The 15,056-nt window shown below is 47.7% G+C and overlaps 1 protein-coding gene across 1 annotated transcript in view; it reads right to left on the reverse strand.

The window, feature by feature from the left end:
• The window catches only part of KLHDC10 (kelch domain containing 10), a 44,861-nt gene that overhangs the window by 24,619 nt on the left and 5,186 nt on the right, over positions 1–15,056 (reverse strand). The window contains exon 2 of the mRNA XM_019509341.1: positions 14,981–15,054. Within this exon, the coding sequence (XP_019364886.1) occupies positions 14,981–15,054 (74 nt within the window). The remainder of the gene's footprint in view (positions 1–14,980; positions 15,055–15,056) is intronic.

Genomic DNA, 15,056 nt, shown 5'->3' on the forward strand with positions numbered 1-15,056 from the left:
GTTCCCAGCTGGCTAGACCAAGCTATGCCAATCATGCAAAACCCAGCCACGCAAGCAATTCAGCAATCAATAGGGGAACGCTACCATCTTACGGCTAAGACTCCACTGGAAGTTGCGTCTGTGTGATCGCACAGCAGTGACCGCTCAAGGTGGAAAGAAGCAAACGGAGAGGGGAGAAACCTAAGAACTACTGAGAAGCTGTCAGCCTTTAGCTCTATCTGCCCACACGTGCACATATTGCACGACAGATGAGGAAGGCTGCATATGATGCTTAAATCCATTCATGTTTTTCAGTTATCATCTATACCAGGGGTGGCCAACATGGGGCATAGGTGCCTGTAACAGAAGCGCACCTACCGAAAAGGTTGGCCACCCCACTGATCTACACTGTAGGGAGCAGTTTCAGCGAGAATCACTTGAAATGGAGTAGCTGATTCAAGGATAAAAGTATAAATGTGAGATGGAAACGGTGTGGATATGATTGACTACAACTACTGGAAGATAGCACTTCAAGAACAGTTTAGCTATAGCAAGGGTTAGTGCATGACAAATGTTATGTCAGTAGCTCAAAGGTAACCACCTTCGAAGCCAGACTAATTTGTTTAAGATTATCCAATGTTTAAAACAGAACTGTAAGATAAAAGGAAATACCTTTTTTTAAAAAAATGTATGATGAACAGGAGTAGGGATGGGTTAGTTCATTTGTTTTTAACCTCTGAAGAACCAGGAATATAGTCTTCACTTCCTCACTTTTCTCCTGGAGGTTTCTCTGTAGGACAAGGAACTGAAATGAAAGTTCAGTCCTCAAATGGAAAGTCTAGGGCACTGAATCTGCAACAAAAATCGTTTTTCTCCTAGATGTCTGTCAAACACCAAATTAAATAGGTGTTAAAGAAGTTAAGAGCTTGACAACTGCTTTTCCTTCACTTCTCTGTTATTTGTGATGTGCTATTCCCACCAGCACCCCCATGTCCACTTACTTTGTCTTTTCCCCCCTCTTTGGAAAAAGTAAGACAAACCTGAATTTTGATGTGGGAGAAGCAAGAAAGGTATTTCAATAACAAATCTGACCTCCTTTTCACATCAAAGGTAAGCAGCAAACTATTGTTTCATGCAGCTAAGATGACAGTCACTTTACTCCACTAAAAAAGTCTCCAGAAAATAACTGCATGTCAGCTAGGTTACAAATTGGGGTCTAAGTTCTAACCCTGGATAATTATGTGAGGCACCTAATGGACTGAAGGGGAATCGTGAATAAATAAGCAACCACGGGGCTTGACCCTTATCGATAAGTCAAGCCAAGACCTTGGTTCCCTTATGAAAGATTAATAAACCTGGAGAGGATATTTGCTGTCATACACAGAAAAGGAAGCCCAAAGCCAGGTTACTACCAACCAGGTTCTTGCTGGTCTGGAATTACTGCAACAGCTGCAGGCAACACCCGAACTCACGATTTTAACCTTTAAATAAATCTCACGTACACACGGCTAGCCAACTACCTAAGCACTCCTGTTTCCATTAACTAGGGTGATCACAACTAAAACGGAGACACGTGTGGCACTGCCTACCCCCGCAGGCAGTGGCACTGCTGCAGGCAGTGGCGGAGCCTGGAGGGCAGGGGCGCAGGCGGAGCAGCCCAGCGCACTATGCTGCTCCACCTGCCCACCAGGCTGCACCCCACAGGAACATTGTTTGCATTTTCACCAACCAGCCAGGACTGGCCTATAAAATAAGGGACCGTCCTGATCAGACCAGGATGTGTAGTCCCCCTACTGTTACCCATCCTCCCCCACCCTCACAATTATGTACAACATTGACCTATGCCTTTAAACCAGGGGTGCCCCAACACCTGCCTGCTGGCCAGATCCAGCCCACAGAACCATCTTGCATAAAATCATAAAAAATGAGGGTTGGCAGGGACCTAGTCCACCCCCCTGCTTAAAGCATCATCCCAGCCAAGGCTTTGCCTAGCCGGGTCTTCAAAACCTCCAAGGATGGAGACTCCACCACCTCTCTGGGTGACCTGTCCCAGTGTTTTACTACCCTTCTAGTGAGAAAATTCTTCTTAATATCCAACCTAAACATCTTTTGCTGCAACTTGAGACTCTTCCTCCTTGTTTTGTCATCTGACATCACTGAGAACAGTCTAGATGCATCCTCTTTCAAGCCCCAATTCAGGGGGCTGAAGGCTGCTATTAAATCCCCTCTTAGTCTTCTCTTCTGCAGACTAAATCAGCCCAGCTCCCTCAGCCTCTCCTCACAAGTCACATTCCCCAGCCCCTTAACCATTTTCATTGCCCTCTGCTGGACTCTTTCCAACTTGTCCGCATCTTTTCTGTCATTGGGGGGCCCAAAACTGGACACAGGACTCCAGATGTGGCCTCACCAGTGCTGAAAAGAGGGGAAGAATCACTGCCCTTGACCTGCTGGCAATGCTCCTACCCATGCAGCCCACTATGCCATTAGCCTTCAACCCACTGGGCTTCTCACAGGTCCTATAATTTGGCAGCAGTTGTCACTCCTCTACTGCCCAAATTTCTACACCTGTGGGCAGCCCAGCAGAAGGCATGTTAGAGCAGGCGTGTGGGGCTGGGGCACGCAGGGCCAAGGCAAGGAGGCACAGGGCCTGATCCCAGCATGGAGCCCCAATCTGGGCACATGGGGCCTAGCCAGGACCACCTGGGGCCCAAACCTGCATACCAACCCAAAAGGTTGAGCACTGCTGCTTTAAACTAGTTAGCTCTATACAGCAGAGAGCTGTTAGTAGAGTCCACTCTCATCAGAGTTACTGTATGTCTGGGTTTTTTCAAGCATGTCCTCTTTTTGGATCCTCCAGTCTCCATCTGGGTGGTTTTTCAAAATATGAACAAATGTCTTGGATTTTGCTCTGCTCAGCATCAAAGTTTTTCCCGGTACTTCCTGGCTTGCCCTAGCAAATAGCTGCTTAGGGCTGGGAAGAGTGAGGGGAGGGCAACTGGGGGCCGGGGGTGCCACACACATGCATGTAGTCAGCATGCAGCCAGGCAGGGTGGTGGGAGCAGCCCCAGCAGCCAGCTGCACGCAAGTCTGTGGGGGGCAGAGGTTGGAGAACCAGGGCTTGGGAGACTGGGGGCGGGTAGGGAAGGCAGTTCTTGCTGGCACTGGGGGGAAGCTGCCTGGAAGCTGGGGCTGCGGCGGTGGGGGGTGCCTGCCCCTCCAGTGGGGTAAGGGGAGGGGGGCCCTTTTGGGGGCTGCATGGCTGGGCCAGCAGCAACAGAGCCGGGGCCCTTGCTTGCAAGGATGAGGCAGTCTGAAGATGCTGCAGGGAGCAGGGGAAGGGCACCAGCAGGCATGCGCGGTGGGGTACTGTGGCTTGGGAGTGTGGGACAATGGCAGGAGCAGAGACAGGGCACTGGCACATCACCACCTCCCCCATAATCATATACCACCCCCACACAAGTGTCCTCTTTTTTGAAACGGGACAGATGGCAACCCTAAGTCTCATAAGATGCCTGGTTTGAACAGGGACCTCTGGGCACCACAAGAACATGACCACTTCCCCATCCAAGTGCAGTAACTCCTGGCTTTAGGCTGTGAGGGTCACTAATGCCTCTTTTGTTCCCATCAGTGACTGTGTTACAGAGAACAGTGCTCTCAAAGTTGAAACACCGTTATTTCCATCTGTACAAACTGATAAAGCTTATGGTACAGAGAACCCCTCTTATTCTTGCTTAGCAGTGCCTGCCAAATGTGTGTGAAGCCCAGGCCTTCAGAGAGGGAATCGCTTCTGGGCCAGGCTGCTTAGGTGATTGTTCTTTGCATCGGGAGCAGAAGGCGCTTGTACAAACGCCTGGGAAGAGGTGGAATGACACATCCTGTTGTAATAAGACACGGCATAACCATGCTGTGCAGGGGAGAAACAAACCCTCTTTGGGCTCATGTATACAGGAACGCTTCTGAAACCAACACAAAGGTGCGACTATAAAGCCAAATAGCATTAAGCCCTTGTTTAGATAAAATGGACCTTAATTCACTTAACCTTCAAATCACTTTGGAAGCATGAAGCTTAATTAAATCACGGCCACTTTGGGTCTGAATATAAGAGCATCCACAGGGGGCTGAATGTAGTTTAACTAGTTAACTTCCAGTGCCTCCCTGTAGACGGGCCATTAGAAATACTTGTATTGGTCAGAGGAGAGCAAGTCTATCCTGAAGTTTTTAAGTGGAGATTTAAAACTCCAGTAGAAGATAACTGATTTAATGTTTCAGATTTTAACTCCAGCACCTGCACTATGCAAGGAGTTCGTATTGAGCACATTACTAGTGTTGCTGCAGTTAATATGATCATAGGAAGCAACACAAGCTTGGAAGTAAAGGAAAAGAGAAACTCCCAAGTGTGGCAGGAAACTTGTATTTGGCAGCACTCTCCCCTCTCTCCACATTAGTAAAACCAGTTGTTTAAACATCTGCATCTACTGCCGACAGAATAGGACTTATGTACTAAGAAAAAAAAAAGAAATCTCTTGCAACTTCAGGGCTCGGTCGAATTCTGTGACTACTCGAGGGATTTTTCAGGTTTGGCTTCCCAGTCCTAAATCTCCAAAGCAAGTTTTGTTTTGCTTAAATAAAAGCATCAAATAAAATAAATACAAATAAAAATATTATTTTCTTTAATAAAATAAAAGCAACTAGCTTTCAAAGGATCAGAGGCCAGACAGGCAAGCCGATGCCGAGACGCTGCCACATGGACAAACTGCTGAAGGCTTCCAAGTTGGGACTAATTGAGACCCTTTGCCGCGATGCGCAGCCACAATGAGAAACTGGCTGGATTTCCTCCCTCGCGCTTCAAGTGATCTCTGTAATTTTCCCTTCAAACCGGACTAAACTTCAAGATGCAAAGCTCCCGACTCAACCACCAAATGCAGGCCAGGAAAAACTGCAGCAAAGAAAACTTCAAGAGCAGCAGCAAACAAAGGCATTTCCCCTTTTATTGTCCTCTCTCTCAATGCCAGGGTCAAAATGCTGGCACCCTGATTTATACGTAGGACAGGAACTGCCGTCCAAGCCAACAACTGAAGCAGCAGTAACGGAGGTTGCTTGCTCGGAAGTACCTGAACTCGGAGGCTCCCAACCTGGTTCTTGCACATACTGGGGATGCTCCCACGCTGCTTGCAGCCAGAGAAAGTTTTGTTTTCTGGTGACATATACTTCTCAAGCTTCATGGGGAGAAAAGAAAGCATTGCCCAGAGTATGTTATTATCCAAGGACTGGGGAAGGTTGGGGGCAGGTGCTCTAGCCCTGTCATTTACTTCTTGTCATAAAGAGAAGCTTATATTGTCGTTTTGACATTGAAGCCCTGATATCCATTCAGTGTCCTGTTCAGGGGCACGGCCTACCCAAAAGGAATAAACCAGGCATTAAACGCATGCTAAGTGAGAAGTCTAAACCAGTCATTTAAAAAAATAAAATAAAATGGTACAGAAATGAAATCACCTGACCTGGAGAGGGCTCTCAGAGCAGAGAGAGGAATCAAACTGGGGCTGATTTTCTTTTGAGCACAGCAGCAAAGGACAGATTTAAAGGAGATCCATTTTTATTTTCCCCAGGTTTAAAGCAATAAAGTTTTCCCCAGCATAGGATCATATCACTTTGGATTGCAGTGTGCATTTGAGTTTACCTTACACTCCTTTGGGGGGTATGATACTCATCCACAGACCTTGAAAGCACCGGTACAGAAGCATCTTCCGAAACTGGAAACCCAGTTCTTAGGTGTCCCCCATTAGTCCCCAACCTTTTTAGACTCAAGACCCCTTAGACTTTAGATCCCTCATTAGACTCAAGACCCCTCTCAGAAAATGCCAGCTTTTTTCACTTGTTTTTTGACTACTGAGAATAGAGCAATTTTTCTGTTGCCAAGAACTCAGAAAGACACATCAGGTCAGAACGTTTTTGACACTATTTGAAATCTCTGGGTGCATCCAGGTGAGAGTGGACACTTGCGTCACCCCAAGGACAAATAGCAGCGGCACATAGTTATGCCCCTGCCACTTGTCCCTGGGAAATGCCCGTGCACACATGCTCTGGCATGCAGCAAGTTGCCCCATGTGGGGTAAGGGAGGCTGGGGCTAGCACCTGGGTGGCCCCAGCAGCCATACCTGGGGGCCTGTCAGGGCTGCAGCAGCGCACAAAGCCTGGCCAGGTTTGGTTTTGTGTGGCACATACTGCCGCCATGTGCGCCACCCTCCCTTTTTCAGGCTTTCTTTACACCAGGATCTCCCGCTGCAAAACAGCAGCAAGGTGAACACCTGCATGTGCAGCACATGCAGCTTGCGGTGCCGCAGACAGATCTGCAGCACTGCATCCCACATATGCACACTCTTCTAGACACATCCTCTTGTGAATCGCATTTGCACACCTAACAGCCAACATGGTATGGCATCCTGCAACACCCTTAAAAGGATCTCAAGGCACCCCAGGGTGCCATGATACCCCGACTGAGAATCACTGTTCTCTGTACTAGACACAGACACGTATGTGTGGCTCGCTTTGTCAATCGCATGCGTGTTTCAGACAATCCAATGTGCAAAATGAAAAGAATATAGGAAACGCGAGTTGGCTGCAGCCTCTAAGAACTGTTGGGAGGGGAGGCAAGGTAGGGATATTTTCCAGTCCAACAGTGGTTAGCACCTAGTGCAGGGGTGGGCAATTATTTTGGGCGGGGGGCTACTTACTGAGTTTTGGCAAGCCATTGAGGGCCGCATGATAGGCACCCCAGGGCAGATTAATATAAATTTTCTAAATTTTTTAGGGGCCCTGCGGGCCAGACAGAATGGCCTGGTGGGCCACATCCGGCCCCCGAGTTGCATTTTGCCCACCCCTGACCTAGTGGCTGTGAAAGATCTTTCCCAAGAGATGCAACTCCAAGGCAATAGGCTCCTTCAGAGTGCCTGGCTTCACAGCTGTCTTGACTCAAGTTGGCCTAGTTCCAGACAAAGCAGCCATCCTACAATGCAATTCTCCACCTCCTGCACCCACAGTGAATGTGCATTTACTCTTGTGGTGCTACACTTCTAGGTGGCAAAACCTAGAGCCCTCAGTACTGCAGCAAGCAGAGCTGCTGAACAAAAGCCTCCCTGTTAAGCTGGGGGAACTCTGCCTTTTCTGGGCAACTGGGGGGAAACTGTTGGGAGTACACCAAGAGACAGGCATGTATGTGACACTGGGCCTCATCTATGCTACACTGATAAACTCAGCAGCTGACAAGTTTTAGCCTATACCCCACCACCGGCCAGCCGATTCAGATGAAAAGCTCTACTAGAACCAGATGAGACAAGTTAAGGACAGTACTTGATTTAAAAATCTATGCAGCATAAGCTGCCCTTGTCTTTAATTCTCAAGGAGAATGAGCTCAGATATCCGTGTTCTTCAAATAGTGACCCTACCTAGATATTAAGCGCATGAGCGCAGCTTGCTATTCTCTGCCAGTTTTTCAAGCCTCAAAATGCTTGAGAAGGGAGGATGGCACCCAAAATATGGAGAACCCTGGAAAGTTACTGGAAAATAAGTGCCTATGCACAGTTCAGAGACCTGTGATTAATTACTGCCAAATTATAAATAGAAAGAAAAAAAAAACCCTCTTCAGAAATGAGTAGAAGGTACATAAAGTTCCTGTGGTCTTGGTACTCATTAAAAGATCATGACAGGCATCTAAAACTTTTACAGCTGATGAAATGAATAAACCATTTCCTAACCAGCTGTCCAGCCCCATGTAATCTAGCCCCGCTCTACTGAGTGGCTTGTTCAACCAGGATAACAAAGAGGTAGTTATGCAATGTGTTATCTTGATGACTGCTATCAGACATCACCATGCACAGGGAAACAGCTGTGTTTTAATTTCTGCTGGATGTTTGTCCCAAACAAGCAATGCAAAGTGGAGCCACACACAGGCACGGGTGAACCGGGCAGTCACCCGGGGCCCAAAAAGAAAGGGGGCTCAAAAGTGGTAATCATTTTCTATTGTCCAATTACATTATCATTATCTCTGGCAAAGGGAGGGCTGATAATAAAAGTTCACCTAGGTCTGTCAGGTACAGTCCTGATGCAAAGCAATGTAAGAAATGGGCCCAGTGGTGTAAAACTTGTTACAAGTTTCTGAAGTTCAGGTGCTGCCCTGTAGCATTCATTTACACCAGTGTCTATCCTTTCTTTGTCACTACTGGGAAATGAAAGGTTTCTTAGGCAAACCAAGAAAACTGCGATGAAACAAAAGCCTGGAAATGCAGCCCTCCAATGGAGAAGCCACAGGCGTGGGCTCCTGAAACTGTATTTGGTGAATGAAACCATTTTGAGAGCTTTGAACAAAGCCAGCAATGTTTCCTCCTCAGTTGGATGGAATGGAGATTCCCACGCATTTGAACTGACCTGAAAGGGATCAATAGCCAGGCTCTATTCCAGTTCAAGCGTTCAGTGCTGGCAATGAAATAAAAGTGGGGTTCACATCTTGCCAGTCTACAATAGGACAACTCTGACAAAACAGAGCACCAGAATTTAAAAACAGGCTGCTGGATAGCGCTGGAAGGGTGCATGTACTGACAATAGGGAGCGTTCACACTGAATGTCAAGCCTAGAAAGCATTTCACATCTCGCAAACCTTTCCAGCAGCCCCATTTCATCCTCTATAACCATTTATCTCCAGCTGAATCTAAGATAACAAGGAATACGGACCATTAAGGGGACTTGAAAATGTGCCACGGTGGGGCCCATGCAGATAGGTTTGGGACTCTACCTAGGCTCCTGGCAGCCCTGGGCAAATGTTTAGTATCGGGCCCCCCTTTGCCAGTGAAATAATGATAATCGGACAATGGAAAAAAAAAATCATCATTGTCGGGTCCCCTTTCTGTCCAGGCCCCGGGGCAGCCCATGCTTGTGTCTGGCTCTGGGTAGGTTTCAGGACAACCTGAATGCAGTTTTGCAATTACATTCCATGTGGTTAATAAGCCATTTCTAAGCACAACCAGAAATCCTGTCCAAATTGCACACAAGTCTCAAAAGTCATCTGGACTGGAAGAAGCCTCAACAGGATCATTTAAAAATCAACCCCCTGCAGTGGAACAGGATTTGGTTATTTCTGGAGTGTGGCAGAGCTGTCCGGATCTGGCCAGGAGAGGCCCCGGGGATGACACTTCCACCTGTTTCTTCTTTTTGGGTTCTCTATGTTATATAAAGATGCCCTCATTATTCCTTTCTTTCCCCACCCCATTTCTCAGCGCTTGCAATGCCAGGTTCGCTTCCTCCCCATGCTGAAGGACTTCACTACAGTCTTTGCAAGGGGACTGTTTCAGAGGCTTAGACCAAAGCTTCAGCTCCCCCACAACCCCAGCTACAGGGGAAGAAAGACCCCAGAAGTTGGGGTTGACGTAACTAGCTAGGACAATTTCTTCAACAGTACACAGACAACATCTGTTTGAAACTGTTAGTTCAAATTCATTACAAGGGATCCAGAAATGCTCACAGTGGGATCTCGAACATGGCCTAAACCTCAGCTCTGTTCTCCACCCACTCCCTTTCACATCATTGAATGGTCTCCTCTGTCCGCAGCATGTGTAAGGTGTCAACCACTGTCGTATCTGATCAGCAGATCTTTGAATTTTGCCTCTCTAGACCAGTGGTCTCCAAAGTGGGGTGCACGCACCCCAGGGGGTGCGCAAGATGATCCACTGGGGTGCAGGAAGAAAATATTAGAACTTCTATTTATATAAATATACATATATTGGGGGTGCATGCTCAAAAATTTTTTTTACTGATAGGGGTGCACAATCAAAAAAAAGTTTGGAGACCACTGCTCTAGACCACAGAAATAAGCCTATTCAGTCTGCTTCCCAAAGGTCTTCATTTTCCACGCCTTCCATCACAACCAGCTATCTTAGTACCGCAGTTTTAAAAAACATATATGCAGGAACTTCACATGATGAGCAGAACAATGACAAGATTATAGTTACGTAGAGGACAATATCCTAATGTCCAGACTAAACAAAACCTGTCAAAATAAGGCTGACAAACTATTTGGCTTGGCAATAGCCACACACAAAAAGCTTCCCAATACAGTATTTGGAACAAAAGTCTCTTTTTTGTCCAAACTGCAGCTTTCAGATAGCAGCGCGGGAGCGAGGAGAACTTCCAGCTCAGAAGTTCATCCCATAGGTTTTATTTTATTATTAGACATGCAATACTGTCTACATTTTAAAACATGCATAGAATAAATTACACAGCCCCAATCCACCTGCAAAAAAATAAAGAAAAAGAAAAGCAAGAAACAGTGAATAAGAAAGGACACTGCTTGCTTGCATACTGTCACAAAACAGTACCCCGAAATAAACATACCAAAAATACGCAGGACTAAGTTAGAATTTGTAGAGAGTCAAACAATTTGTATAGTGAATGTTAAACCTATCATGCAAACAGGGATGGGATTATAAACCCAATTTTCCTTTTGGCACAGAAAGAAGCCATGAAAGATTGTGAAAATATTCTGGCTTATTGTTTCTTTTGAGGGTTTTTGTTTGGTTGGTTTTGTTTGTTTGTTTGTTTTGGGGGGGGGGGGTTGTCAACCTATTAGAAATTCAGCTCTCGTCTGCCCTGGAAGGCTACCGTGACCAATAAATTAGCAGAATGACATCACAAGAGAATGAGAGCTGAGCAATGGAGAGGGGAAGATAATTTTAGGTTAGACCATTTAAGTGTCTGGTACATTAATTTCCATTCACCTCCAAAGCCCAATGAAAGCACAAATGGAAGCGTCAGTTTGAGATCTATTCCTATACCCAAGCAGTTTAGATGCAAGAACTCACGCTCCCCAAAACCCAGCCAAGAAATCACTGGACACAGGGGAGAATGTCACTGCCACTGCCAAACCTCAACATCCTTGATGCTGCTAAAGCAATGGTTTTCCATCTCCTTAAACTCAGGCTCAAGGCACCCTTCAGAAAATGCTGTCTCTGAGCTTTCACGACTACAGAAAAATAAGTTCTTTGCTACAGAAGAATTGCTCTGAAAGAGACCACAACAGGTCAAAGTGTTTGTGACACTGGATTCCTGTTTGAAACCTCTGGGTTTATCTTGTGAATCATGGGTAGATGTTTGCACACCCACCAGCACTAATACTGTGTACCCTTAAAAGGATCTCTCAGTATCCCCCAGGTGCTGGAACCCTGGTTGAGAATCGCTGTGCTAAAGCTTATCCTCCTCAAGCTCATGCCAGAAGCCCTCTGCTCTTCTTTGTACATCACAACACAGCAAAAAAAATATGAAGTTTATCATTCCTCCCCCAAGACACCTTTCCTTGTTAAAGCCATCAATGCAACTTTTTACTATTCCCATACTGACTGAAACATTTGCTTTCTTAATGTGAGGACATAGGCCTGAATCTGGCAAGAGATCCTTGAACAGCTTGTCTATTTTTTTAAATTATATATTCCCCTGCCCGCAAGTCATTTTAAGTTTCAGTGCATGTTACATCAAAGACTTCTTTTCCTCACTGAACAAGTTATTTTGGTCGGAGAAGGCTTGAAGTAGTACCTATGCAAGATGATGTCAAGAAAGAATATTATTCCATTTTCCATGGGAAGAAACTGTCAGTGAGACAGTTAGTCAGATAACTAGTTAGTCTCCGAGGTGCCACTCTGCCCTACCTTCTTCCTGAGTTCAGACTAACATGCTTCATCTGGGGAGAAGCAACCAGCGACATGAATACAGGTTAGGAGCAGATGTCCTGGCCAGCACAGTGGCTGAAAGGGATCTGGGGGTTATGGTTGATCACAGGATGAACATAACCCGCCAGCGCAATGCTGTAGTCACCAGAGCTAAGCACACTGGGATGCATTAGCCGATGCATTGCGAGCAGGGTTAAGGAGGTGATACTTCCTCTCTGCTCAGCGTTGGTGAGACCCCAGCTGCAGTACTGTGTCCAGTTCTGGGCACTGCACTTCAAAAAAAAGACGTGGAGAATCTTGAAAGGGTGCAGAGAGGGGCCACGAAAATTATTAAGGGCCTAGAGGCAAACCCTTATGAGGCAAGACTAAGGGATCTGGGACTGTTCAGCCTGGGGAAGAGAAGACCAAGCGGGGACTTAGTGGCTATCTGTAAATATGTAAAGGGTGGATATTGGGAGCTGGGAAAAAAACTGTTCACTAGGGCAGCCCAGGAGAGGACAAGGAGCAATGGCCATACACTGAGAGGATGGTTTCAGGTTGGATGCAAGGAAGAACTTCTTTACAGCAAGGGTGACCCAAATCTGCAATAGACATACCAAGCAGGTGGTGCAGTCTCCAACCTTGGAAATCTTCAGGAGGAGACTGGACAGACGCCTTGCTGGAATCATCAGAGCAGTGGGGTTGGACTCTATGATCTTTCGAGGTCCCTTCCAGCCCCTCATTTCTATGATTCTATGAACATGGCTAATCACCTCTATGACAGGGAGAAATTAATTCAGTTTACCATGATCATATCAGGAATGGCAGAAGGGATTATAATTGGTGGTAAGAGGAGGAAAAGAACCATGCCAAGTATTCAACTTTGTCATCTTAATCTCATATCTTGCAGTTTACCAGAGGAAAATAAAAAGGAAAACCCTCAATGACTTCTGGAAGTAGCACAGGGGTTCCCCGAGAGTGAAGAAGAGTTTGGGACCTCTAGCAAACACACGAGGTCCCAAACAGTGCTAAGAACCCTTTGGCAGGGTTTCATATCAAGGATTGCAGCACAAAAAATAAAAAAGGATTATATTGCACTCTTTGGAAAGAAGCCAGGACAACTGTACTGGGAGGGGGGTGGAATTTAAGGGCAGAGAGGAAGAGAACCAGCTAGGTGTATGGGGAAGCACCCCAAGCAATAGTGACATACCAGACACGCTAGGCTGCAAAACATTATAGTAACCTACTCAGACTGCACCTAAAATCACCAGATATTTCTGCAAGCCCACGCAACAACAAAACAGCCCCACATGTATTATCATTACATGCCTCCAAAGGTAAGATGGCATTGAGCAAACTGGGAGAGGGCACAGCCCTCAGTCACCTAGCCAGTCTTTCCACAGGCTCTAGGAGAGAAAATCCAGCAGCTTACTTTCAGGTTTTCATCAGGCATTTATAAAAGCTTAACTTCAACATCAACAACAATTAATGGGCCCAGCAGAAACGCGCCAGGAGGGCGTACTGCCAGCCATCAGATAGAGCTGACTTGGCATTTGGAAAAGAAAGGATAAAGCTAGCACTGCACGGCTGCGCAGCAGGGGGCCTTGTTAAGGAATGGTGGAAAGATGGCAAATCTCCTTTATAAAAAATATAGGGGAAGCCTCCAGAGGAGGGAGGAGGAAGGAAAGTCTCTTACAATCATTTAGTGGCTCCAAGGAGCAGATCCAGGGGGTGCAGTGGTGTGGCTGCACCCCACTTTGATTCCTGCTCCAACCAGACTTTAGACCTAACTGCCTAGGAGGGGCAGCAGCACTTCTAGTTAGGCAGCAGGGAGGGAGTCACTTGACTTCAGGTCTCATTGTCATCCCCCACATCCCCCATTCCTGCTAATCTGTCCTCTCTCCATGGGCTTGATGTTCCACTATTCAAACTATCCTTTCCTCTGCAAGGTAGCTGTTTGTTGGCCATTCCCAGGAATGCCTCTCTTCTGTTTCACAGCCCTGCAGCCTGTCTTTGGCTCTCACTAAAAACCCTCAAATCAGGTATAGTCAAATTAACTCGAGGCGTAGAAATGACCGACAGTGAAGTATTGGAGGAGGCATGGTCACCACACTCAAGAAGGCTAGATTCTGTTTTATGAGATGTGCATTTAACTGTAATGACTAGGGGACTGACAGCACAACTTTTTTTACTCTTATCGTGCCTGGTGTGCGTGGGTTTTTTTAATTAATAGCTACTCTAGTAAATTGGCACACATTCCAATAGTTATTGCGGTTTTGCTTTGATCTTCAACTGTATGATAAAAGCACTGCCCCCCCAGCCTATGAATAACACTTATATTTTTCCTCTAATGAAAGAGAAACTAGGTCTTGTGTTCTAGACAGCCATGGGACACACTGTCTGCACTGCCTTTTTCCAAATCCTAGCTCTGCCCGTGGCAGCTTCGCATTAGCCTGGGTCTTGGCATCAGCTGAAGGACAAAGGAGCCTCGTTGGTCTTGCCCTATAAGGTGCTGCATCCTGGGGGGGGGGTGTTGTTTGTAGCCCCTCGTCTCCCCCAGGATCCTGCTGGTCGGGCGCCTGCAGCACAACCCACAGGGCCCAGGCTCAGGACGTTGCCACGGCTCTACCCGCCTGGGCTCACAGGCCCTGGAGCACATCCCTGGTACCTCCAGGGTGGTGCCTGCAAGCAGCAGGGGCAGGGCAGAACCCCACAGGTGATGCCCCTCCGCAACCAGCACCTCCCCCCATGCTGGGGATGCAGCAGGGGCATCACCTGCTCACATGAGGGGGTCCAGGACCTCCACTCCCAGCAACTGGGCTGCCCCAGTGGGGGGGTGGAAATTCCAAGGACCACCCCACTTGCAGGAGCTGATAAGCCTCATGGGGGAGCGGGGAGATCCAGGATCCTCCTCAGGGGATGGTGTGCGCCATTAAGGGGGGTTATCCAGGAGCCCCCACCCTCATGGAAGGAGCTGAGGTGCCCCCTGGGGGGTGGGGGGAAGCAAAGAGCACGTGTGCCTCCCCCCAAAAAATCCCTAGCAAAGGCCAGAGTGCGCATGCACAACACTGGAGGACAGCACCCAAGGGGATGAAATGCGCATGCGCCCTCTAGTGGGAGAGGTGCTCACCTCCTGCAGCACAGGGCGAGTGGTGGAGTGCGCATGCGCCACCGTGGGCAGAGGGAGTGCGCCCCCTATGGGAGGGGGGAGCGCGCGTGCGCCGTCGTGTGGGACACGGAGAGGCCGCGTTTGGGGGGCAAGTGCGCATGCGCCCTGCTGGGGGAGGGCCCCGCCCCGCGCCGCCGGGACCCACCTGCGAGCTGGGGCCTGCGCGGCAGCTGCACGAAGCGGTTGAGGAGCCCCCCGGGCGGCCCGGGCCCGTCCCCGCT

The sequence above is a fragment of the Gavialis gangeticus genome, unplaced genomic scaffold (assembly GCF_001723915.1).
Source record: "Gavialis gangeticus isolate Ggan-Ray unplaced genomic scaffold, GavGan_comp1, whole genome shotgun sequence".
NCBI lineage: Eukaryota > Metazoa > Chordata > Crocodylia > Gavialidae > Gavialis > Gavialis gangeticus.